This window comes from Sceloporus occidentalis, unplaced genomic scaffold, assembly GCF_023333645.1.
Source record: "Sceloporus occidentalis isolate IW3139 unplaced genomic scaffold, rSceOcc1.0.p SCAF_5, whole genome shotgun sequence".
Lineage (NCBI taxonomy): Eukaryota > Metazoa > Chordata > Lepidosauria > Squamata > Phrynosomatidae > Sceloporus > Sceloporus occidentalis.
This window is the reverse complement of record NW_028316985.1, coordinates 58,347,964-58,375,612: the sequence shown is the minus strand read 5'-3', so window position 1 is coordinate 58,375,612 and position 27,649 is coordinate 58,347,964. Positions and strand designations below refer to the sequence as shown.

Sequence of the window (27,649 nt, the reverse complement as noted above, 5' to 3'; positions counted from 1 at the left end):
ATGTTGTTTCCTGGACTTTGTCTTTCAGAGCCCACATGGCCAAAGGGAATGGCCTCTGCCTGCATGGATATCTCTCCATATCATCTTAACTTTGGTGGGCTGTTGGTATCTACAGGGGTTTGGTTGCAGGAACCCACCCACCCCACCAAAATCTGTGGATGCTCAAGTCCCATTATATACAATATAGGGTAATACATTGGTATCCCTTATATAAAGGCTGTCAAGACAGATCTCTTCCGGCAGGCCTTTCCCGAATAGAAAACCATGCCACCAATGTGCTCTGAATTTGCTATAGTCTATTTGCTTGATTTGTTAATGCATGATTTTAAATTACCAACTGTTTAAATTGATGTTTCAGGGGAGGGTAGGATACTGAGCCAGGGTCAGGGGGGTTATATATAATTTTAACTTGTAAACTGCCTTGATTGCCATTGACAGAGAGGTGGGATATAAATAAAAGCTTTATTTTATTTATTTTATAAAAAGAAATATAAAACTGTATTCATAACACGTTTCAAAATGAAACCACAGACACCCCCAAAAAGCCAGTCCCTTCACAAAAACGTTCAGTTTTTCTAAAAGCCTGTAGTTTTGTGACATCTAATCAACGACGCCTTTATTGGGCCAACACCAAAATGCAACAATTACACACACGTTGCAAGTGCAAACTACACTTCCCAGGATTCCACAGCACACACTGAGCCACTGAGTAGTCAATAAATGAATAAATGAAGGGGCGGGCGAGGCCTAGGAGGGACGGAGGAGCGGCCTTCATGGCGGCTCCGCCTTCGGGGCCTCAGGAAGCAGGAAGCTGAAGGAGGCAGCAGGGAGGCTGGGCGAGGAGGAGCCGGGGAGAGGGCTCGGTGGTGGGCCTTAGCAGCCACAGCTGCGGCCGGAATTTAGGCGACCACCTTCTTCCCGCCTTCGCCGGGGGCTGCGCGGTAAGGCCCACTAGGAAACCCCGGCTGAGGCGCCTCTTGCGAGGGAGAGGCCTAGGCCCAGAGGCGCGGTTTCGGTTTCCTTACAGAAACGAGCGAGTGACGAATCCCTTTTAGAGGAAGGGGTTTGGCCAGTTTAAGTTGCATCCATACTGGAGAAATAACCCGGTTTGGTCTCGCTTTAACTCTTTGTCTGGCTCTCTGCTATGGAATTCTGGGAGTTGGAGTTTGTTGTGGGGCCCAGAGCGGAGCAGAGCTCCCCTCTGGGCCCCACAACAAACTCCAACTCCCAGAATTCCATAGCAGAGAGCCAGACAAAGAGTTAAAGCGGGACCAAACCGGGTTATTCCTCCAGTGTGGATGCATCCTTGTTATTAGACTATTTTAACTGCCATGGCTCAGTGCTGTGGAATCCTGGGAGCTGTAGCTTTGTGAGTTATTTAGCCTTCTCTGTCACAGAGCTCAGTTCCCACAATTCCATAGCCTTGAGCCATGGCAGTTAAAAGGTCCAAAAACACAACTTTTGCAGAAATAATCCACTCTTTGAGACCGCTTTAACTGCCCCGGCTCAGCGCTAAGGAATCCTGGGAATTGTAGTTTATTGTGGCACCAGAGCTCGCTCTCTCTCTGACAGAGAAGGCTTGATGTCTCACAAAACTACAGTTCCCAGGTTTCCCTAGATCTGAGCCAGGGCAGTTAAAGCGGTCTCAAACTGGGTTATTTCTGCAGTGTGTTTTGGACCATTGTGGTGTCAAACCGGATTATTTCCACTGTGCAGATGCAAGTCCTTATCGAAGTTCTTCCAAAGCTGTGGAGGCTGGAAGAAGGGCCTTTGGGGGCTGGTACAGGAAAGGATTTGTTGTTGTTGTTGTTGTTGTTGTTGTGTTGTGCTTTCATCTTTTTTTATTTACAGTGACCCAAAGGTGACTCTACCCCACAGTTTTCTTGGCAAGTTTTTTCAGAAGGGGTTTACCATGGCCATCCTCTGAAGCTGAGAGAGTGTGACTTGCCCAGTGGGTGACCATGGCTGAGTGGTGATTCGAACCCTGTTCTCCAGAGTCACAGTCCAACACTGCAACCATTACAACACAGTGACTGACAGGAAGGGAGTTCCGGGTATTTCCTCCACAAGCTGCCAAAAATAAATTGTTTTAAAAATCCCCATCTCTAGCCATGCAGATTTCAGCATCTCTCTAAAAGTAAGGGAACAATAGGGGTTGTGGCCAAGGAAGGGAATGTGCAGTTTCAGCCAGAAACATGAAACATAAATTGCACTATGCTCTAGTCATGCTGTCCAACACTCCTTGCCTGATCATGGGCTTCCTGCAGCCTTTCTGGGTGCATCTGCACTTTATAAACAACGCGCTTTGGCACCACTTTAAATGCTATAGCTCCATCCGATGGAGTCCTGGTATTTGTAGTTTTACAAGGTCTTTAGTCTTCTCTGCCAACGGGTGATGGTGCCCTCACAAAACTACAAATCTCAGGATTCTGGGGGATGTAGCCATGGCAATTAAATCGGTGTCAAATAGCATTGTTTCCCACAGTGTCGATGCACCCTTTGTCTATACGCAGATTTCATTATTCAGAGAGCTGCCCTGTGATGCCTTCAGATTCAGATTATTATTACTGTATTATTACAACTATAAGTCGGTCTCATGTATAAGTTGTGGGCAGGTTTTGGGGCCAAAATTATGGATTTTGATATTATTTTAGCACATGCAGGAATAAGTGGATAAGTTCAAGGTAAAACTTAGGGGCATGTAACAAAGGAAGTAAAAGATGAAGGAAAGGAAAATGATGCCAAAGCATGCTGCTGTTTTTCTATCCAGAGATTTATTATTATTACTATTTTGGTTTTCCAGACATTTAAAAAGCCCAGAAGTGACACCACAGTGGAGAGAGCAGAGGTATTTGGTGCTTATTTTAGGTCCTCCTGGGATTGACTAAACTCTTGCCTTTCGCCACTCAACTCAGAGAAGGAGATGGTTCTTATTTTGAAAAGTTAAGGTACAGTACTTAAATTGGCCCATGGATAAGTCGACCCGGGTTTTTCGGTCAATTTTGTGGCTAAAATTTCTACCTATACATGAGTGTATACAGTACTTTATTATTTACATTTGTATCCTCCTCCATTTCCTACAGTGAGCTCAAAACATCCATGGACATGGTTCTCCTGTTCCTCATGCTTGCAACCACCCAGTGAGGTAGTTCAAGTTGAAGTATAGTGTTACAGGGCCAAGGTTATGGATTGCTTCTGAAGCAGGTTTTAATTATTTTGTTAGGTCCATTTGCATCCCACTCCATTTCCTCCAGTGAGCTCACTACAGCCATGTGCATGGTTTTCCTCTTCCCTAGGCTTGCAGCAATGCAGTGAGGTAGTTCAGGCTGAGGGAGAGTTTACTGAATCAGTGGTTGCCCAGTGAGTTTCATGACTGCAGAAATTTACAATCTGGATCTCTGAAGTGCTAGTCTAAATCTCTATACCACACTAGTCATCCAGTTCAAAGTCTGTGCACTCTAGTACTAACTCCTGAATTCCCGGGCTACGTGAGGATTGTGACTGTATATATTTATATAAAAGTCTAGAAATTTTAGTCAAAAAAATTGAACCACAAACGCAGACTCGACTTACCCATGTGTCAGTACTATAGGCTAAAGATCTTACCTGGTGAAAGGAAAAACTATAATCTGTTTCATCCATCCAACCTTTAGTGTGAGCACAAAACAATTATGCCTGTTGGAATTTTTGCCAGTGTTTCCTTTGCTTCATCCATTAGGTCATTTGTTACGTGCCCCTAAGTTTAACCCTCGACGTATCCATGGGCCATATCAGAATCCATAATTTTGACCTCCAAATCTGCCCTCAATGTATACATGAGGTCAACTTATAGGCAAGTAGATATGTTAGATGTATTCACACATGCATATTTTAATTGAATGGTCTCTGTGAGGGAAGCAGCCATTGTGGATCAAGAACTAAAATAGCTGTTTCATATTGCTTGAATGCAAAAAAAATTTTTTTGCAGTGCTGATAATGGATGGGTTTAATTTTGAAGTGCTAGGTGATTTGCATATAGGCCCTTGTATTCCTTGTAGCCATAGATGTAATCGAAGGAGCAGAATAAATTATAGACAGTGGCGTAAGGAGGCTGATAGAGGAGGGATGTGCCACTCTGCCCTATTCCTGTAGCAATGCTTGGAAATTTTTAGGATTCTAAAGCCTAGAATCTTGATGCTATCTGGGGAATTGTGGGAAATGTAGTCCCAAAAAGTAAGTTTTCAGGCTCTGCTCTGTGCACTGTATAAGTGGGCTGATGGTAGAGAGAAATCTCTTCCTTCACACCTACCATCCTTACTTTGTTTTTTCTCTCTTTTATTTAGACTAGTAAATTTTGTGAGCTTATATTAAATCAGTAGGAAGGGATATTGAAGGGATATTCATATCCCCTCCCTCATCCTCTTGGCATAGGTTGTGGACTAGTGTTTATAATTCCTTTCATTTTTGTGTTGTATTTTGTTGGTCATGGGCTCCACTTCTTTAGTCGCTGCCTTAAGACTATATTATGTACAGTAATAATATAACGACTTAAATCATAAGGTGATCATGGAGGGAATAGTAGAGACTAGATGCTACAATCCTTTCCACATTAATTAATGTGTGTATATTTACATTATTATTCCATATGGGGACTTCGCAAGATAGCTTACATAGTTTTATTCCATCCATCCTCTTAATTTTTGTTGCAGCCTTGTGAGATTTTGGTCCTTAGGCTTGGACCAAAAGGGTGGGGTCAATAACATGGATCCCAGATGAGTTCTAGGTTAATTGCTCTTTTGATGTGTTCCTGGCTAGTTCCAGATTTAAAAAAAATCACTGATGGCAAGGAATCTCAGAGGGGGGAGGGAAGTGTTAGTGGAGAAAGCAGCTGCAGCCACTACTCAGAACTACACTAGCATTTGCAGGAGAGCAAGCCCTGTTGAAAACAGATTGGCTTACATCTGAATGCGTAGGATGCATAGGATTCACAATACAAGTTGTGAAGGTTTTGGCAAATTAGTTGTATAGTAGTGAAAAGGCACTAACATGTTAGCCTTTCTACTTGATTATGGAAGTTTACACTGCAGTCTTTTTAGCAGTTGGTCATTTGTGGCAGAACTGTTGAAAAAGGAAGTTCATGATAAGTAACCACATAGTGATGTGCAATTTGAAATGGCAACTTGTAAACCTCTGTCACTGCAGCCATATAAGATAGCCCTCAGTTACTGCAGACAGCAGGATGCAGTGCCAGGGCTCACATCTAACTAGGAGCATTCAAAGCAAGGCCTGGAAAGATCCAGAAAGCTTATTCTACCTGTTGCTCATTTTCTTTTTCTCTTCCCCTGCCAGGGGCTAGGCCCCTGGCTACATGTATTGGAAGTGGTTGCAAGCCACAAGAAAAGAAGACTTTCTGTCCCATGTCTTCCACATTGAAGAACACTAGATACCTTTGGGAAATCTCTTCTTCATGCTACCCACAGCCATCCTGACAAGCCATAGGTAATCATAAAGTAAGGGCTGTTTTAAGGAAGAACCCCAGTTCCCTGGCTGCACCATCTGTATAGCTTTTTTAAATTGGTAATTGGGTCTGAGAAGGTAACAGAAACTACTGAAGGTAGGGGGGTTCTATTCATTAATAATAAATAATAATAAAAGCTTTATTTTTATACCGCCCTTCTATCAATCAGGGCGGTGTACAGCATAACAACAAACACAGAATACAATACAATAATAATAAAAATACATTAAAAATTACATTAAAATACCTTTCTAGCCAGTTCACTATTGCCGTCAGGGGGGGGGGGGGGGGGACTAACTAGGACTTATTTCGGGGAATGCTTGCTTGAACAGGAAGGTTTTTAGTTCCTTCCTGAACTGTGCCAGGGAGGTGGCCGAGTGGAGCTCTATGGGCAGCGTGTTCCAGAGGGTCGGGGCCGAGATGGTGAATGTCCTCCTCGCAGTGGAGGATAGTCGTGCCCCTGGGACCCTCAGTAGCTGCTGCCCAGATGTTCTGAGTGTGCGGGGCGGGTTGTATGGGGAGAGGCGGTCCTCAAGGTATCCTGGGCCCAAGCCATGTAGGGCTTTATAGGTTATAACCAACACCTTGTATTGCACCCGGAAGCAAATGGGCAGCCAATGCAGATCTTTAAGTACAGGTGTTATATGACTGGCCCTGGGTGTACCAGTGACCAGTCTGGCTGCCATGTTCTGTACCAATTGTAGCTTCCGGGTTTACTAGTTTATAAAATATTTGGATAAGTAAAGTGAAGGTCACAGCTGTATGAAGACTATTTTTTAAAAAAAAAAACCATGGTAAATATTAATGGTCTTCCCATTTGGCCTCAAACGTAGCAGATGGGGCTGACATTTCCAAGCAGAGAAACCCAGAAAGCTAAAGTTTTCCATTGTTTTAAAGATGGCTGGTTTGCTATGTTAACTATGAGAATATATTTTGATATCTTTTTAATGCAGTATTTTCCTTTTAGCCTATTCATTGTTCGGCTCAGTCGGCTCTCTGCACTATATCACATAGCACTATATAATTGTAAGCTGCTCTAATAACTTTTAGGGCTGAAGAGTGGGGTATAAATACAATAATAATAATAATATCACAAACCTGCCTCTTTACCACTGCAGGTTTCTGTTATTTGTTTACGTCCAGAATTTCTCCCTATATTGGATCTGATATGTTAAACTTCTTCCTTCCATTGAATGTCATGTCATCTCCAGCTTCCATTATAAATATGCATTCTTATCTCTGTTTCCCCAACCACATCTAATGTTGTGTTATTCTTTTGGTGTTGTTTTTGTTTTGCTTTCTTTGCTAAGAATCCCTTAATATCTCTCTACTACTATCCTTCTCATTCTGTTCCCACATTATAAGTCTCTATGTATGTGATTTTCTCTATTTTTTCCTAGCCCTTTCTCTTTCAACATTTTCTTTATTTTAAAAATAAAGAAGAGCTATTTCTTGACTTCACCAGTGTTTTGCATCCCATCTCAATTACAACTTTTTTGTAGTCTGATTTTTTGCTGGTCTGGTCCTCTTCCTTCCTTATCTCAGTTGAATTTATCACTGAAGTCAGTATGTATGTATTTATTTTATTCAATATCCTGCCCTTTTTCAATATGGGAACTAAAATAGCCAACAGAGTAAAATACTGTAAAAATAATTGTATGGTACAAACATTATTTTTAAAAAGCATATTAAGTAGACAGTCATATTAAGATGTTTAAAACAGTTTAAAATGAATATAAAACATAAGATAAATAAAGAGACAACATGCCCCCGTTAAAAGACACACACAGAGACCAAAGGCGTTTTAAGTAAAAAAAAGTGTTTCTACTTCCGCAAAAAGACTTCAGAGAGGGGGGCAACCAAGTCTCCCATGGAAGGGAGTTCCACAGTGTGGGAGCTGCCATTGAGAAGGTTCCCTCCAGCATAAACTATACCTGTGATGGTGGTGGGACAGAGAGAAAAGCACTCCCATGGAGATCTTAATGATGGAATAGGTTTACATAGTAGTAATCATGAATGTCTTGCAAAGTACTCAGACAGATACAAGAGACCTGTATGGTCTGATTGACTGCAGCCTGCAAAGAGACTACTTCAAATTCTATCATGTCCCTTTTAAGTCAGAGAGAGGTAGCAATATTCTCATTCCCTTTCCTGCTTCTGAAAACCTGGACTGGTCTAAAACATTTCCATAACAATATGATAAAGGACTGCAAATAATGAAGATTCGGATTGTCAATGCATTATTTACATTGTAACACTTGATCAACCCAAAACTATTTAGGTTTTTTTTTTTGGTTTGAATATTTAGATTTTAGACCTGATGTTCCAAATCATTATTTCCCAAAAGCATACAGAAGTATGTTTGTGTACCCTGACTCTACAGAGTCAGAGTTTCCCACATGGAAACCTAAATTTTCCATGAAAAAGCCCTGTAAATTTGAGATTTGCTCCCAGTTGTACAGGGGCCTGCTGACTGGTGTATGATGAACCTTCTGAGATTAGAATGGTTCTAACAGAAAAATTTTCATAACTTGGAAAAGTTACTTTTTGAACTACACATCCCAGAATCCCCTAGCCAAGTAAGAAGCATAGTTCAAAAAAGTAAAATTTTCAAGTTCCAAATACTGTGTACATGTAAATGACTAAACATGTTTTTCCGGTATAGTGTCTGTGATCCTTTCTTAGTGCACAAAATTGACATTAAAAAAACAGCAGTGAAAGCACAGTTAAGCTCTGTATTGCTTGTTCCTGCTGAATAGATCACTGTGACATAATATTCAACACACCTAAGCAAATGAAGTAGCAGACTTTGATCAATGGACCCAAACTAGGTTTGTTCCATTTTAAATCCTCGTGAAAAGTTAATCATGACTAATATAAATTTTGTTGATTTCCATGAGAAGTGTAAGTTTAACAAGCTTAGTCTTGGTTCAGACAAGGATATTTTTTTGTCAATATCTAGTTGTAATATGTAGAAGGAGCCATGCATCCAGTGTAATGAGGAGAACCCCTGGCAGAATTGCTGTGTATGCACTAATACGGAAAACAGAAGGAAGAAGAGAAGCCTTCTGAGCATACTTGCTTAGGAATTGCATCCTCTGACAATATTTCTTGTTTCCAAGCAAATATCATTAGATTTAGGCTGTAAAAAGAAATGTACCCAAGTTGAATGTCACAAAAGCAGGAAGGAATGCTTAACACGCCAGACAGTCCCTTGAAATGGTAATCCTTCCTATTAGAGGGTCTATTACCATTCCAGTCTGCTAACATACTAAGAACAATAGGTGTAGTTTTCTTGTCATATATGGACAAAAACAATCAGAAAAAAATAGGATATAAGAGAAAGGAAGAGTATGGAAGGATAAAGATTGGCAAATTTGGATGGGCAAATCTGTCAAACTGGACTTTTGCTAAGATTCTCATTTGCTTGTGTTTTCACTTAATTCCAGTCTTATTTTCACATTGGAAGTAGAGTTGCCATAATTCTCTACTAAAAACCGGGACAAAATGTAGGACAAAATTTAGACCAAAATGTAGGTCAATTGTAGGATAAAACTTAGCCCAAAATGTAGGACATTTAAGGTCCTCCATTTTTCTTAAATGTCCTACATTTTGGGCTAAATTTTATCCTACAATTGTCCTGTATTTTGGTCTAAATTTTGTCCTACATTTTGTCTCGGTTTTTTGTGGAGAATTATGGCAACCCTAATTGGAAGTGATTCCCACACAGCCCCAACTGATGCAGAAATTGTTATAGCTTTTTATTTTCATTAGGGTGTTTATGTTTAAAAACATGTTTGGCCATATTTTTAAAATATACACATTTTTGTGTACATTTGTACAAATACTGTATATATTTCTTTGCATTTGAATAAAACACTTTTGTGTATATTTTAAGTATGCATGTTTTAGTGTGCATGGTTATAAATGTACACATTTTTGCACGATATGTCTCCAGACTGCATTGAACTTTGAAAATAGTGGACAAATTACCTTGGATTTTTGGCCACACAGAAAATACACAAAAATTGTCAGTGAATTTAAACAATCTTTATGTTTAATAGGGGAAAAAATTACTTTTGGAAACAAAAGTAGGATTTTTTTTACTTACCAAAAACAAAAAATGCATTTTAGTTTGTGCTGCTTGTTGTTAACTGCCCTCAAGTCAACCTTGACTCATGGAGACCCTGTGGATGAGACGTCTCCAAGACCCCTTGTTCCCCACTGCTCTGCTCAGATCCTGCAGGCTGAGGACCTCTTTGACTGAGCATGTGGTCTTCCAGTCTTTCTACTGCTGTCTACCTTTCCTAGCATCATTGTGTTTTCCAATGATTCATGCCTTCTCATGATGTTGCCAAAGTACAATAGCCCCAATTTAGTCATCCTGGCTTCCAGGGAGAGTTCAGGCGTGTTTTGTTCTAGAGCCCATTTGTTTGTCTTGGCTGTCCACGATCTCCTCTGCACTCTTCTCCAGCACCACATCTCAGATGAATTCATTTTCCTTCACTTTCTTCACTGTCCAGCTATCACATCTGTATATAGTGATGAGGAATATGATGGCTTGGTCAATCCTCATTTGTGCTTAATTGTATATCTTTGCACTTTAGGATCTTGACCACTTCTTTCATAGCTGCTCTTCCCAGTCCTAACCTTCTTCTCATTTCTTGACTGCTCAGTGTTTGATCCAAGGTATGGGAATTCTGACAACAGTCAGCCCTCCATATCCACAGATTTTTTTATCCATGGATTCAAGCATTTGTGGCTTGAAAATATTTTTTAATTATATAAATTCCAAAAAGCAAACCTTGACTTTGCTATTTTATGTAAGTGAAACCATTTCACTATGCCATTGTATGTAATGGGAAATGTGCATTCACAGATTTAGGTATCCACAGGGTGTGTGTGTGTGTGTGTTTCCTGGAACCAAATCCCAGTTGATACCAAGGATCCTCTATATTTCAGTTCTCTCATTGTCTAGGATGAATTCTTGTAACTCTTCCATGGTTACTTTTGTTTGTTTAATGTTCAGCATTAATTCAACCATGGCACTTTCTTCCATGACTTTCTTCAATAATTGCTCTAGGTCTTTGTTTCTGCTAGTAGTGGTATTTTATCTGCATATCTTAGGTTGTTGATGTTCCTTCTATCTTCACTCCTCTTGTCTCTGAATCTAAGCCTGCTCTGTGTATTATGTTTTTTGCATACAGGTTGACTGGATAGTGTGATGCTTAGTCTATTTTTTTAACCCTTGCAGCCCCATCTATGGCGCAATACAGACCACCGAAAAACAGCAGCCTGCCGGCATCTGTTTTTCCTCTGGAGGGAAGCCGCACCCACCAAACTGTGGAGGAAAAAGAGCCTGAGAAAAGCAGGTTCTTTTTAAGCCACAGAGGCGGCGTAACAAGTGTGCCACTGGCGCATTCTTTACATAAGCGCCGCGTGGCAATGTGTGAACACCGCATGTGCTTACATAACAATGGTGGTACCCGTGTACACAGGGCACCATCATTGTTACATTATATGTATGTACTAGGGTTAGGGACCGTGTGGTTTCCGCTCGGTCCCTAACCCTAGTATCGCCCCTGGTACGCCACGTATTGGCGGTATGTACTGGGTCTATATGTTTGTAATTGGATGTAATACTTAAACAGATATTCCAGCCTGCGTAATTTCCAACTACTGTATGATTATTATTATTATTATTATTATTTATATAGCGCTGTCAATTTGCACAGCGCTGTAAATACAAACAATAAAATAGATAAGAGTAAACCTGCCCATGGCGTACAATCTAAGAAATAATAGCATAATACATATAAATGATACATAACAATACAGGAAAGGGTTCAGTAAAACAGGCAACAAATTAAAAATGTCCAATAGCAAATAATAGTCACGCAATGACACTCCCTCGGAGTGTGGTGGAGTCTCCTTCTTTGAAGGTCTTTAAGCAGAGGCTGAATGGCTATAATAATAATAATAATAATAATAATCTTTATTTCTACTCCGCCTTTCCACAATGTGATCAAGGCGGCTTACAGATAAGAAGACGATAAAATACAAGTTAAAATATTACATATAAAAATTAAAACATCATCAGAGGAGTAGGGACGGGAAGCAAACAATCAAGATATCAGGGCAAAGATAAGACAACAACTTTAAGGTAGCTGGGGCAAAAGATAACAGGATTACTGAAGTGGGAATGCCAGCCGAAATAAGTGTGTTTTTAAATCTTTTTTAAAAGAAAGTAACGATGCAGAGGAACGAAGCTGTACAGGGAGCTTGTTCCACAAAGTGGGGGCAAAGATAGTAAAGGCCCTCTGTGAGGTTGTTACAAAACAAGACTTAGGGACCTCCAATAGGTTGGCCCCAGATGTTCTGAGTGTGCGGGGCGGACTATATGGGGAGAGGCGGTCCTCCAAGTACCCTGGACCCAAGCCATTTAGGGCTTTATAGGTCAACACCAACACCTTGTATTGGGCTCGGAAGCGAATAGGCAGCCAGTGAAGATCTTTTAAGATAGGTGTTATATGGTCTGCCCTGGATCTGCCAGCGACCAATCTGGCTGCCATGTTTTGAACCAATTGTAGCTTCTGAGTGTGGTACAAGGGTTGCCCCATGTAGAGCGCATTGCAGAAGTCCAATCGAGAGGTTACCAAAGCATGTACAACAGTTTCAAGGTCCCCCCGGCCCAGGTAGGGACGCAGCTGGCGTATCAGCCGAAGCTGATAACAAGCACTCCTGACCGTCGCATCCACCTGAGATGTTAGCTGGAGCGACGAATCAAGGAGCACTCCCAGACTGCGCACCGAGTCCTTCAAGGGGAGCGTGACCCCATTCAGGACCGGATGACAAATCTCACCACCCGGAGCAGGGGAACCTATCACCAGTACAGTGGTACCCCGGGATACGAATTGATCGCGTTACGAAATTTCCGGGGTACGAAAAAGTTAGATTTGAAAAAACTGTTCCGGGTAACGAAAGATTTTTCGGGTTACGAAATTCATTTCGGCGCGAAATTCAAATGCGAAGCGCGGCTAGCGGCTTTCCAGCGCTAACGGAAAGCCTTTTCGGGTTGCGAAATGTATCGGGTTACGAACGGCGCCGCGGAACGAATTAATTTCGTAACCCGAGGTAGCACTGTACCTCCGTTTTCCCTGGATTCACACTGAGTTTGTTTTCCCTCATCCAGCCCATTACCGACGCCAGACAGGCATCTAGAGGAGAGATACCAGCCTTAGTTACTGCATCAGTCGGAGACACAGAGAAGACTATTTGGGTGTCATCAGAGTACTGATAACACCGCGCCCCGTGTCTCCGGATGATCTCACCCAGCGGTTTCATGTAGAATATCTGTCGGGTATGCTTTGATTGAGATTTCCTGCATGGCAGGGGGTTGGACTGGATGGCCCTTGTGGTCTCTTCCAATTCTACGATTCTGTGATTCTAATGCCTGGGATTCTAATGCTTCTCTGAACAGTATGGTCTTCAACTCAGTTTTGAAACTAGTTAAAGAAGTGATGACTGGCTGGTTTGGGGTCGGTTCACCACACCGTGCTTGTGGGGGAAGGAGGTTTCAGGAGTGAGGGGCAGCAAGTGAAAAGGATGAATCTGGGACGAGGCAGAGAAAATCCTGGGCTGAGACAGCAGACCTTGACTACCAGAACAGAGGGCTCGAGCGGGAAGGTCAGGAGAAAGGTCTGATAAATAAGGAGTGACCAGCCCATGGAAGGCTTTAAAAGACAGCAACAGGAGCTTATACTGAATACGGAAGGGGAAGGGGAGTCAGTGAAGGGATGATAATAAAGGAGAGATATGGTCAGAGTGCTGGACGGATGTAATAATGTGCAGCTGAATACTGGACAGAAATTAAAGGACGGAGGAAGCCCTGCCAGAAGGAGGTTACAAGTCTAGCTGTGGGATGACCATAGCGTGGACCAGAGTCTTGGCAGTAGACGCCGAAAGAAATGGATGGATTTTAGCAATATTTCTTGAAACTTAATGTATTAAAGTACTTTGTGAAACCACAAGATTAGCTATTGTGAGAGATATGGAGAGAAAAGCAATAGGGACCTGGGATTTCTAGCCAGATTTAATGGACTGAGTAGACATGTCTTGCTGAGAATGACTTTCGGCTAAATGTTGCTCATCACTGCCCTTTGGACCACTTGAAAGACATGTTTGGTTAGGAAAGTGTTGGTAAGCGTTGTAAAAACAAACCATCCGCTGCTATATCCATTTAATTTAGCACATAACTAGTAATAAAAGATTATTATCTGATCTGTCAAGCTTATTGATTTTCTCTGCCTCCTACCTGTGTAGCTTACCATCAGTGTTACTGCAGTCCCTTGATTAAACAGGAGTAGTCAGCATTTGATAGCGAGCAACTTTTAAGTAGAGTGTATAAATTAGGGATAGTGGACTCATGGTTCTTCGTCTTGGATTTATATTGTATAATAGAGGAGTTATAAACAGGTGCTTGTTATAGTTACATAAAGATGCCATTGTTAGAGATGTAAAACTGAAAGAGGATGTCCTCCCTCAGCATTTTCTGATATTTTTGCTGAGCCTGACTTATGGGATTTTTCACTTATGGTAATATGCTATGCATTGGCTAACTTTATGTGTGGTGTGTATGTGCCTTCAAGTCAATCTTTCAACTTAGGGCGACCCAATTAATAGTATACATCCTGGTTAAGAATACACAGAGATGATTTTGCCAGCTGCTTCCTGTGAAATATTGCCTATAGCACCTGGTATTCATGGGCAGTCTCCCATCCAAATACTAGCCAGTGCTGACCCTGCTTAACTTACCAGATCAGATGGGTTCTGGTGCCTTTTGGATATATATTAGTAAATATGCAAGTCCTAAAATATATGAGACTGCTAAGGGTGGGTACTGGAGCTTCTGCATATGCAAGGAGCTTCTTCATTAGGGAAAGATGGGCTTGTGCAGGTGGTATGGCATTCTGGGAATTGTAGTTTTGTGAGACATTTAGCCATCACAGTCAGAGCTGTGGTGCCACAACAAATTACAATTCCCAGAATTCCACAGAGTTAAGCCATGGCAGTTAAAGTGGCGTCAAACTGGATTATTTCTGCAGTGTAAATGCCGCCTTAGTTACTGGCAATAAGAACTTTAAGATAAATTGTAGTGATATTTTTGGTCCAAGCTCACCGTTGGAATGCAACCTCTGAAACGGAATTCAATCCTCAAGTAAAAGAGGTTCCCTACCATTTAAGGGGCTGTACACACCGGCAGCTTTGGCTGGGTTGGGGGCACAGTTGGGGCTCAGCATCTACACGACGCACATCCCGGCTCTGCCCCCAGGCCAGTGTGACACCATGTGCCACATCACACCACACGGTGCGTGCATCATGGTGCTCCTCTGGTGCTGTGGCCGCATGACACAGTGCCAAAGAAGTGCTGTAAAGCTGCGGCTATTGCAGCCTTTGCAGGGCGCAAAAACAAGCCACTTTTTGCAGCTCCTTTTTGCACCCTGCAAAGGCCAGATCAGGTCCGCAGCATGTGGTTGCTACAGTCCTGATTTGACTGTAAAAGGGGCGGTCTACACAGCCCCTAAGTCATGTTTGGCTGTATATGTATGGTAAGGATTTCTACATGCTTCTAAGGGCCTGCTTTTAGTGTCTTTGTAATCCAATAATCTTATTTCTCATTTCTTCAATTTTAAATAGAATTTAAATTCTTCAGTATTGAATTCTGAAGCTGAGTACTCAAGAGTTGACTATTCAACTCCAATAATCGGTTCAATAATCGGTTATTCTTTGTCTGTGGGTTTTGATACAGGAATGAACATGTACTTCAATGTAATTAGTTATGATGGTTGTAAAAAAAGTTTGGATACTGTCATTATGGCAACTTAGCTGAAAACTACCTTTTTCCCCTCAGCTCAAACCAGAATTAACTAAGGAGGAGCAAACATGCAGAGCACTTCCAATTATCTCTGGCTTCTATCGGACATCTTGGGTCAAGGAGCCACTGCAAATGTTTTCCGTGGAAGGCACAAGGTTTGTATGGCAACAGAATGCTAGCTGTTCATTGGTTTCAAAATAAGCTCCTCTTGGGTTCCTTGAAAAATTACATGGAATGAGTTTTCCTTATTTTCAGAAAATGAATATACAATGAATAGTACAAACTCTTGGAAATACAAGAGATGTGGCTTTGTAAAAGGATTTTGTTAGAGCTTTTTTCTAACTTTAGAAAAAGGCTCTAACTTTAGGAAAAAAACCATTATGGAAGATCAAAAGTAAGATTTATCTTACTAATAAATCTATACATCTTATATTACTTGTTGAAAATAACTAATTATCGAGTGCCTTTCATTTACTATTAATAATATATTGGTTATTTCTGATTGGTGGCTTTAGAAAACGGAATTCATTCATTGTCTTTTTCAGATGATTTTATATGTAGTAGCAACATCATGCACTTTTTAAAAATTCGTATGCCATTCTTCCTGTTAACAGCTTTTTAAAAACACAGTCCCTCATAGATTTTATGTTGGTTTTTTTACTATGTGACCATGTTCTAGAAGAGTTTATTCCTGATCCTTCGCCAGCATCTGTGGCTGGCATCCTCAGAAAAAGTCCCTCATATTTTTGCATGAGAATCCTAACCAAGTTTATTTAGAGGTTTAAGTCCCATTATGTTCATTGGGTCTCCTAGCTGTGGTTCTGCACTCATACTTGTTCTATAAACTGATAAGTGAGAATTCATTACAAATGGAACAAGTGTTATCCTGAAGCTGAGTGGATGAAATTCATTGAAATATTCTCAATATTTGTTTTACAGAAAACTGGAGATTTATATGCTGTCAAAGTATTTAATAATTTCAGTTTCCTTCGCCCTGTTGATGTTCAGATGAGAGAGTTTGAAGTATTAAAGAAACTGAATCACAAAAACATTGTTAAATTATTTGCCATAGAAGAAGAGGTAATTATTTCTACTCATGCCTGTAATTTGAGGATGATTTTATGATTTGTTGCATTTTACATACCAAGAATCAGAATAGTTTTTAATTATCTGATGAGGTTTATAGTAATGGTAGTTGTGTTTGTACATAATGGAGGATTAGTGCAGAAGTGGAAGTTGTGTGACCTTCCAGCTATTGTTGAATTGTAACTTCCAGCATCCCTGGCCAGAATACTCAATCCTGAGATAAGCTGGCAGTTGCAGTGCAGCAACATCTTGAGGACTGCACAATTTCCATACCTAGTTTGTTTTGTGAGAACAAGCCTAGCCTCTTTTTGGGCTCACATGCTCCTCTTTCTTCTTCCAGTACTCCTGTGAGGAGTTTGGAAGCTTCTTGTGTTTTTGATTAACCTGTTTAGCATGTTGCTCAAACCCTAACCTGTTCATCTTGGCTTTGGTTAATGAAAACAAAACAACTTCATAAACTGTGTGCTGAATTGGATTGTTTCCATTGATTACTGTAACTACAGTTTGACTGAATTCAGTCATTGTACTTAATCTCAAAATAGTATTGAAAGCCTCTGGACTCTTCCTAATGACTAGAGTTGTGAGGAGTGTGAGAGGCAGAGAGGAGGGTAGTTTTAATTACTGTAAATTATAGTTTGCCATGTTCCTCCCATCCTTTTGTGGTAGCCAAATCTCCCCACTAACTCTGATGGATTCCTTCCTATCACAACCCGTCTGTGAGTGAGATGGCAGCAAGTATGTGGCCATGCCCTCTGACAAAAGTAGGTCCCAGGACTAAAGCATCAGTGCTTTACCTCCATGTCCAGCTTCATTCCTTCCTTACCTTCCCTACATATTAAGCCATGGCCTCAAGCTCCAGTTGTTTCTAATTTTGCCCTGTCTCCCTTCAGAGGGAAAAGAGAGGGGCATAGAAGAGGGGGAAGATTTGGTTTCGCATTATATCCAAACCAATCAAATGCGTGACTCATCCTGTTTCTGATGTGTTCCATCAAATGTGACATAAAATTGGTAAACTATATTATTCTGATGATTTATTTGATTGTGAAATACCCATTCCTTGTTTTTTAAAAGCTGTTGTATATTACTGCCAATTAATAAAATTGATTTCATGTCAAATAATGAAGACATCATGAACCTGTCATTGAAGTCTTTGTACTTAATTTTTTATTCAGAGTATCTCTTGTTACTTAATTATGTGACAAGCAACATCTGCTGAAATTATCTGAACTACATAACAATTAAAAGTACAGGAGCCCCCTTCACTTTTCTTTCTGGCATCTTTAGTTAGGCAAGTTGAATAAGTAAGTTTTAACGTTAAAGTGTTCGGGAGTCTTCCCTTATATTTTTGTATCTGAAGATAGAATCATAGAATCATAGAGCTGGAAGAGACTGCAAGGGCCATCCAGTCCAACCCCCTGCCATGCAGGAAATCCAGATCAAAGCATCCCTGACAGATGGCCATTTTGAACTCTATTAGGAAATAGCTGAACAGTTTCTGAATCTTTGCGCATCTGTATAATTGGCTTACAAAACTTTTGGTAATGGAAAATTAACTGGCTTGACTTGTTTTGTGTAATTTGTTAATCTTGGTTTTCTATTCTTAGACAACTTCTAGACATAAAGTCCTCGTTATGGAATTTTGTCCATGTGGCAGTTTATATACTGTGTTAGAAGAGCCGTCTAATGCCTATGGGTTACCAGAAACAGAATTCTTAATTGTGTTGAAAGATGTTGGTAGGTGGAAATTACTTTACTCATGTTCTTGAATGTCTTGTTTTTAGCTTAGTTTGTGATAATGTAGTAAAGCATTCAATTGCTTATCCCAGTTAGAACTTTTTTTATGTTGACTGTAGTTTAGCTATGGTGTCATTTCATTCAGTCTTAGCTGCAGTGCATGCGTATATACCAAACCATACTGTAGTAGCTAACTCTTAACATTAAAGCATGCCACTTCCTTGTGTTTATGCTATGGAGCAAGTTAAACAGCAAGTGTATATTCCTGTATGGTCTAGAAGCTTGGTTAAGCCTTGAAGTACTTTCCACAGCAAATATCTCTGGGCAAATATAAGTTCTCTTAATAGATTAAGGTATGCAGGCTGTACTTGCTGCAGTACAGAGTGGTCAGTTTACGATTTAGCTCTGTTCTTTGTACAGATAAAAACAATTTCTATACATGTGCATTGTTTCTTTTATTCAACTTAGGTGTACTGATTTTTTCTACCATTTTGAAAGCAGAAATTTCAATCCATTTTTGGGCTAGTTTAAGAACCTGTGTTCTGTCATTGTTGTTACGTGTTTGAGGTTGCTCCCCCACCCCCTTTCACATATATTGGATTCTCATAGTGTACCACATCACCAAGATAGTATTTAGGGGAAATTATGATGTCTTGTTTATATCCCTTGGCACAGCAGGAAATTCAGAGTTACCACTAAAATCAGGAGTGTGTCTTTAGTTCTATTCTAACTTTGGTTGCAGTCAATTGTCCATTTTTTTCTTGGCAATCGTTGATGAAAAAAGTGCAGTAATGAAAATGACATTGTTTTTCTGATATTGTAACAAGGGACTCTGGTGCTTTTCAAATATGTAAATTCTAAATATACATATATTTACCTTCATGTTATCTTGTGTGTTTAAGTGGCTGGGATGAACCATCTTCGGGAGAATGGAATTGTGCATCGGGACATCAAACCAGGCAATATAATGCGTGTTATAGGTGAAGATGGACAGTCTATTTATAAACTGACAGATTTCGGAGCTGCTAGGGAACTTGATGATGATGAACAATTTGTCTCTCTCTATGGAACAGAAGAGTATTTGGTAAACTGCACTGATTTTATTTATTTATTTCTTATTTGTGTGACTTCTTGGTATTTGGATTGAATATTTTGTGAAGAAGCTGAATAAATTCTAGCAGAACCTTAGCTGCGAATTCCTTGGCCAGTGCCATCTTATAATGAGTTATTGTACATGTTAATTTGGGCCAGCAGAACAACCAATGTCTTAATTTTTAAAAATAGAAATATGATGTGTATGTGTGTGGTATTCTCTCTGTGTGTGTATGTGTATGCACACACACATACAGTGGACTCTTGGTATTCACTGAGGTTTGGTTGCAGGACCCCATAGATACCAAAATCCGTGGATGCTCAATTCCCATTAAATACACTGGCATAGTAAAATGGTGTCCCTTGTATACAATGGCAAAATCAAGGTTTGCTTATTGGAATTTATATATTTTAAAAATATTTTCAAGCCGTGGATGCTTCAGTCTGTGGATAAAAAACCCATGGATAAGGAGGGCCACAGTATGTAAGAACTACTATCAGAATTGGGATGCTTTCCCCTGCCTGCTTCAGCCCTTTGTGGCATCAAAAGCTTTCCTGAGAGTTCCCACCCATTGTGAGCATGTATTTAAAGTGCACAAGGAGCTGCAGAATTGAAGGGAACATCTTTTATTTTGCCCTTCAGATTAAAGTTCACAGCATTAGGATCACAATATTTAAATAGCCTGGGAGAATATGTAACCTAAATTACATTAAAAAGGTGCCATACTAGACCTTCTGGAGCAGGCATTCCACTACAGTCTGGATGCCCTTTTATAAAACCTCTATCCTTGGTAGCCACTTGCCTCATTTGGCAGGACAAGAGGATGTCAAGATTCAGGTAGGTATAAGTGGCTGTGTTTTGTTGTTTAGTGACTGTTTCTTCAGTTCACAGTGAAATGACTGGATTCTCTAAATTATTTCTGTGAGCAGGTGTTTACCCGTTTTGCTTCAGTGAGGTTTTATAGTAGCATGTAAATCCAGCAGTTTCTGCTCCTAGCAAAGAAATCCATTGTGATCTTGTTTAGTTTATTTTGTTAAAGTGTATTTTACCACTAAAGCATTCTTGTAGATTTAAAACATAAATTCTTCAAGACTGTATAATGTATTTGATGAGTGCTAAAGTAATTTAATCCTTTATTGAAAATAACATACAGAACTTTGTTTATTAATTCATCCTTTTTATTGCTTTCTTTCTCCCATCCTGTAGCATCCAGATATGTATGAGCGAGCAGTATTGAGGAAAGAGCATCAAAAGAAGTATGGTGCAACAGTTGATTTGTGGAGTATAGGGGTGACATTTTACCATGCTGCAACTGGAAGTTTGCCTTTTCGACCCTTTGAAGGGCCTCGCAGAAACAAGGAAGTGATGTAGGTAATTTAGAGGAAATAGTCAATTCACATACTGTAGTTGAAGAAATAACGCAAGAATTTAATTTCGTGGTTCACACTTGAATATCTAAGATTGTGTGTGCGGGGACTCTGGATCTCCCTTCCTTCTCCTTTCTGTGCTGAATGGGACCCCTTGAGACCACCTTTCATCTAAAGAACTTGCTGCTATCACCCAATGATCAACTCCTCCCACTTTACCAACACATCAGTGGGGTTGCAGTGGAATTCCACTGGTACTTCTCTTGCCAGTCATAGGGAAGAACTGGGCCAAGCTAAGGCCCATGAAAAAGGAGTGCAAGAGAGGTAGAATACGTTAAAGAAAAGCTTTATTCTAAGTAAGAAAATTTTATAGCAAATGGATATCATGTACATGAAGGACCAACTTGTCCCCTAGGCAAATCTAATCTTAGGGAGCCCTGGTGGCGCAGTAGTTAAATGTCAGTACAAGCCACAAGGTTGTGAGTTTGATCCCAGGCAGGGCTCCAGGGTCCACTCACCCCTCCATCCTTTCGTAGGTGGGTAAAATGTGTACCCAACTTGTTGGGAGCAATTGGTTTCCACATTGTAAACTGCTTAGGGAATGCTAATTCACTGATAAGCAGTATAGAAATGTACTTGCTATTGCAGATCAGATGAGATTTGTAGTCCTTGATGTTTCTGGGTAACTGGGCGTCTGGACTCCATTGTCCAGCTGCATCTGCCTTCCAGTTCAAGAGCTCCTAATTATAAGCCCCTCATGGTCTGCTTAGCAAGAGAGCCAGAGGTAATCCTCATGGTGCTTTTAGGCTTTTATAAAAACCTCTCCTCGGAACCATCTTGAAGGTTAGCTTCTCCCCAACTGCCCATCTCATTGAACAGATGTTATCTTGTCATCTCTGTGATGCTGCCAAATAAAAATATAACAGTACCTCTTCACACATTAACCCTTTGTTATCTGGGAAGAAGGCTCTGATAAATGGAGGGACTTGCATTTTTCATGTTACATTACATAACTACACTTTCTTATTCTTTAGCTGCTAAAAATTAGCTGCAGAAGATTGGCTCCTCTACTCACCTCAGTTGGCCACTCATGTTTCATATAAAATAAAGCATTTCATATTCCTGAAAACAGCCTTGTATATTAGTACTAGGTAAGCCTGTGGTGTATGAGAAGCTGATTATTAACAGCAGGTGATTATCCATTTATCAGTGTTAAAGTTTAAGAAAATGCAAATTAACACTACAAAAGTTTATTGGAGTCTTGTATTTCACATAATGATACTTTCTGTTTTTACATTTTGAAGGTATAAAATTATAACTGGAAAACCTTCTGGTGCAATATCTGGAGTGCAAAAAGCAGAAAATGGCCCCATTGAGTGGAGCCGTGACATGCCTGTTTCCTGCAGCCTTTCAAAGTAAGTGCCATCCAAGTCCTAAAAGCTTCTTAAACAAATTTATACTGAGTAAATGTTCTCTGTTTTCCTTTGTTGGAAGTTAATGCAGATAAATTATTTTAGCTTAATTTGTTTTTCTCTAGTGGTAATGTCATTTGTGCTTATGCATAGTAACACATAGTAAAAAATTGAATTTAAATAGTAGTTATAATTATTTTATAAATAAACTATATTTTAGCATATAAAACATGCTTTTATGTCAAACCATGTTCTACATAATGCATTTTATGATTCTAAAGTGAATTTCAGTCTGTAATTGGTGTAAATGTAGCATTTTTCTCAATTTGTCCAAAAATATCTGTTTCTTCCAAGGGAGAAAACCAGAGGAATAAATGGTTTCTTTTCAGTATTTTAATTTAATTTAATTTGGGGTTCACATCAAGCTCAGAGGCATTCTTAGGAACAAATGTAATGCCAGAAACCATTCCCATCGCTATGCAGCATGTCAGTCTCACAACTGAAGAAGAGGAATAAGAATAAGAATTTTAAAGACATTTTTTAATATCAGGAAGGACAGGAAGACTGACAGGTGCCAAGGAAATTGGCATAGGTGTCCAGTCACAGTGTTCATAAACATCATGTTCACATCTGTATGCACTACAGGATTTACTTTATCTTTTTCTCTTTTTAGCACATGCCCTTTTATATATAACTCTTTGGATTTTTAAACTGCTGTGAGAGTAGCCATGGTTTTATGCAGAGTATTTTATTTTATCTCCAGGGGCAAATACACTAATTATACTAATATTGCAGTATATAATGCTGCAAAAATGACAATGTGTGGTTAGCATGCATCTTTTCTATTTCTGCCATTGGCTACCCAGCCAATAAGAGAAGGCAGCTTTAATACATTTCCACTGTGAAAAATGTAGAGTAGTCAGGCTGCTAGCCATGGGGAAATATGTGGATGGGTAAAGATATTGTAACTCTGTGAAGGGCACCTTGGATCCTGCCCTAATTTAAGGCAGCCTCAATATCTTTCATGTTGTTACAGATAAAAAAAAAGGTTTACTTAACACATTGTTTCTTGTATTGAAGAAACTTGAAGGAATTCAAGTTGAATTTATTTTTATTTTCATGTAATTTCTAGGGGACTGCAGGTATTACTCACCCCTGTCCTTGCAAATATTCTTGAAGCAGACCAAGAGAAATGCTGGGGATTTGACCAGTTTTTTGCAGAAACAAGTGATATACTACATCGGATAATCATCCATGTCTTCTCTTTGCAACAAATGACCTCACACAAAATTTACATTCACACGCATAATGAGTGAGTATTATTGCAATTCCATGTATTTTTATACTTACCTGACAACTCGAACAGGGATCTCCGATAGGAGTGGTAATAACACTTCTTTCTATTAACACAATACCTTTTATCATTAATTCTGATTTTTTCTTTGTCACTTTATATTTGTCTATATTAAGAGTCATTGCCTACATATGAATTCTTACTCTTTTTCTACAGTGCTGTCATGTTTCATGAATTGGTCTACAAACAGACGAAAATACCTGCAAATAACCAAGAGTTTATATATGAAGGCCGACGTTTTGTATTAGAATCTAACAGATTGGCACAAGCATTTCCCAGAACAACTGAAGAAAATCCCATAATTGTAGTGAGCAGAGAGGCTGTAAACATTATAGGATTACTCTATGAAGAAAGTATGTGGAGTCACTTCAATTTTTCCTTAAATCAAAAGTGTTACACATACAGTGGGGCCTTGATATCCATGATGGTTTGATTCCAGGAACCCCCACGGATTAAAACAAAAACAAACAAAAAACCACACAGATTCTCAAGTCAATATTTAAAATTTACATTTATCTGTGATTGATGGCAACCAGCCTACAAAGCAGTCTCAAGGCAGGAAGGGAGGCTGGAGCAGGAAGACCCAGGCACCAGGGACACATTCTTCCTGTTTCTTCTGCGATTTCACTCTGAAGGGGCAGCTGGCATGCTCCCAGGAAGAAGGAAGCTGGAAGAATGTGGGCTTGGGGCTTGCCTGTCCCTCCCTCTTGGCTTATTGAAATCCCCCACCCCTCACTTCCATCTGATTGAAAGCAATCCCATGAAGGAGTTTAAAACAGAGCAAGAAGCAGTAAGTGCCTGGCTCTGGAAGCTTGGCTTTGCCGTGTTGCCTTCCAACCCTTCATTCCCATGAAGGAGTTAAAAAGAGAGCAAGTAGTATTCCCACCCCTGTATCTGATTGAAACCAGTGTCTTTTAAACTCCTTTGTTTGATTGCTTTCATTCAGGCATGGGGGCAGTATGAGGGGTTGTAAGGTAGCACCAGCAAAGCCAGACTCCCAGAGCCAGATGCTTACTGCTTCTTTCTTTGTTTTAAACTCCTTCATGGGATTGCTTTCAAGGGGTGGGTTGTCAAATAGCTAATTGGGGGGGGGGGGGGGAGCAGGCAAGTCCCAAGCACTCTCTCTACATTCTTCTTGCTTCCTGCTTCCTTTTTCCTGGGAGCATGTCAGTTGCCCATTTGGAGCCAAATCATAGCAGAAGCAGGAGGAATATGCCCCTGGTGCCCAGGTCTTTCTACCCCAGCCTACTTCCCTTTCCCGAGACTTCTCCTTAGCCTGGCTGCCATTAATTGCATTTACAAAATTAAAATTAAATGTTTCTTAATTTAAGTCCAAGGATACGAAATCTGTGGATACCGAGGGCTCACTGTATATTAAAATGGCATTTAGATTCTAATGACTTCAAGTGGCATGGTTTAATGTTGACATCATCAAACGGCATAGTAATTTTTTAATGTTATATGAAATCTTTGAACTATCATCCTGAGAAAAGAAATAGTTCTGACAAAATAAATATTTTTTTAACCTTATCTATTAATTAGCTGCTACCTTGGCTGCAGTTATAGTATTTGTAAGTCCTGCTGAAACAAACTGAGTTTTCAGAATTATAATTATTCAAAATTAGTTATAGTCATTGGCATTTTAGATGTGTAGATTTTGATATACTTAAATTCTTCTATGAGTGCAAGGTTTTCCAGAACTCAATTTTATAAAGAATTCTATCCATATCTAAATATTTGGAAAGGAGAATAGTGCATAGACAGTACTGATTAGCCCACTTCCCCTTTTGGGGTTGGCAAATTTATCAGTTCGCATTTAACTCTGAGGTGTGTTGGTGCAATTTGCCATTTACTGTAGGGAATCGCCCATTCTTTTCAGTAAAGTTAGCGCAACAATAGTGACTGATACAACAGCTTTAAAATGTACAAATAAGCTAAAGCAATTTAAAATGTGTGTAATTTAAGTTGCATTTCTCCATTCATTTATATGGAAGTAACCACATAGAACTCAGTAGGGCTTGATTTTCAGCTGGCAGGCAAAGGAATGCACTTATACATCATAATACTTTGCACTTCTATCTGAGGGTGAATCCTACTGTAGGACTTAATTTTGAATAGGCAAACAGGATTGTGTTCCATGTTTTGTGCTGTAGAAACTTATTCATAATTATATTCCTTCTTCCTCTGGAGAGTACAGAGCAAAGCAGCATTACTAGTTTTGTTACATTTTCAAGAAGTAAAATTTAAACAGTCTTCCATTCCAGGGGATATGTGGCATCTAAGCTTTTTCTTGGTAGAGGTACCTACAGTGTGCTAGCAAAGAAATCATGAGGGAAAGACCTTCAGTGTTAAGATGTTGCATTTACTATGTTGCCTAACAGGTGAAAAAAATGCATATTACCTTTAATAATACTGACTAGAAAAGCAAGTTGTAATTACATTACATACATGTTTACTGAATCCTTTGAGCTAGTTCACAGAAAGATTACTTGTAACTGCCTCTGATGCTATAAATTTTACAGCACTTTTGATGCAGTGAAGTTTTTTTTAAGTGATGCCCATAACAGCTTTTCTATCTATATTCATTAGTTTCTTTCTGTTGTACATTGCCTTTTTATTTGTTTTTTGCTCTTTAATGGGCAGGGATGCATGTATTTATTTTAATTTATATTTAATTGTATAAATGTTTAATTTAAAAAATCTATTCCAGTTCTACTTCCTAAGGTGCACCAACGTTATGATTTGGATAGTGATGCAAGTATGGCTAAAGTAAGTATCTAATAATAATACTGTGATAAGACTATTGCCCAGAAGTGAGGTACATTTACTAATGAGTTCAGATAGTATAGAACAGAAGTGCATACTGTGGTTTTTCTTAAAATAATGAACAAAGGTATAGATAAGCACATGAGCTATTTGTGGCATAAAAAGAGTTAGTTATTAGACTTAGTGATCTATATACCAGGAACTTTGAAGGAGAAAGTCAGTGGAATTTAAGAATTCTTAATCAAGCAGAAGTATCTTCGTAAATGCAAGTGAGCTTCATGAGTATAAGCCCTGCAACACCCAAGTCTTGCTTTATAACTAAGAACTGGATCTGAAGTCCACTGTTATGATCTGAATTCCCTGTTTTCTGTGTAGTTACTGTTTGTCCCAATAGTACAATGCAAAATCTGCAAAGCATGTCTGTTTATCTATAATTGAAAGATAATTAGGATCCCACATTATAAAACTTTGGCCTAAAGTTTATAAACCCTACTCACTTTTAATTCTCTTTATCACTTGGCTAACATACAGAGTGTCTGGAAATTATCTTTACAATTTCAATTGCCGTGTATACTCGACTATAAGTTAACTTTATGTAGAAGTCAAGGGCAGGTTTGGGGGCCAAAATTATGGATTTTGATATGATACATGGATAAGTACACGGTAAAACTTAGGTGCATGTAACAAAGAATCTAAAGGATGCAGCAAAGGAAAACAATGACAAAGAACTTACAAAACTACAAAACTGGCATCTCTTTGTGCTCACCCGGCAGGCTGGACAGATGAGAGAATAGGAGGCGGAGGGGTCAGTGCTTCCAGAGCAGATTATGCTCTTGCCTTTCACCAGGGGATAGTTCCTTTTTGTATTAAGGGTTAAAGTACATATTTGGGGAGGGGGGGGGGTCAGGCTATGTGGCCATGTTCTAGAAGAGTTTCTTACTGTTTCGCCAGCATCTGTGGCTGGCATCTTCAGAGAATGTTTGCCTGGAAAAAGTGGGTATATATATACTGTGTGAGCCTGGGAATGCAGGAATTAAAGTACAGTAATTTTTCCAGGTTTTTTAGTTTAATTATTTTGACTAAAATTTCTAGACTTATAATGAGTATATACAGCATATAGAATTACATAGAACTGTAATTGTAAAGATGATTTTGTATACCCTGTAAATTAGCCAGTATTTCCATCTACTTATCTTTTCATTTATTCTCTTCATCTAAAATGTTTATCTTCTATTAATAAAAGCTTCATTACAATTCGTCTGCTTGTAGAAAGCTATAGTGTATCATACTGATGCTTTTTCCCCCATCTTTCAGGCAGTGACAGGGGTTGTATGTTATGCTTGTAGAGTTGCCCGTGCTTTACTGCTGTATCAAGAGCTAATGCGAAAAGGAATAAGATGGTTAATGTAAGTGATGTCATTATTTGAATCTTGCTGAACATCATTTCTCAGGCATCAGTATTTATT

The 27,649-nt window shown here is 39.5% G+C and overlaps 1 protein-coding gene across 6 annotated transcripts in view; it reads left to right on the top strand.

The window, feature by feature from the left end:
- Positions 1-777: 777 nt before the first annotated feature.
- The window catches only part of LOC149312214 (serine/threonine-protein kinase TBK1), a 42,475-nt gene continuing 15,603 nt past the window's right edge, over positions 778-27,649 (top strand). For 2 of the 6 annotated variants that reach the window (XM_089524205.1, XM_089524200.1), the window contains exons 1-11: positions 778-941; positions 15,408-15,526; positions 16,311-16,451; positions 18,062-18,191; positions 19,094-19,275; positions 20,491-20,651; positions 21,956-22,066; positions 23,196-23,375; positions 23,574-23,770; positions 26,128-26,186; positions 27,498-27,589. In XM_089524205.1, coding sequence (XP_089380331.1) covers positions 15,440-15,526; positions 16,311-16,451; positions 18,062-18,191; positions 19,094-19,275; positions 20,491-20,651; positions 21,956-22,066; positions 23,196-23,375; positions 23,574-23,770; positions 26,128-26,186; positions 27,498-27,589 — 1,340 coding nt within the window. In that variant the 5' untranslated portion in view covers positions 778-941; positions 15,408-15,439. Of the gene's footprint in view, positions 942-1,707; positions 2,138-2,831; positions 2,849-5,328; positions 5,479-6,506; positions 6,524-15,407; positions 15,527-16,310; positions 16,452-18,061; positions 18,192-19,093; positions 19,276-20,490; positions 20,652-21,955; positions 22,067-23,195; positions 23,376-23,573; positions 23,771-26,127; positions 26,187-27,497; positions 27,590-27,649 lie in introns of those variants that run through there. The other 4 variants (XM_089524202.1, XM_089524201.1, XM_089524203.1 and 1 more) reach the window with 4 other exon arrangements.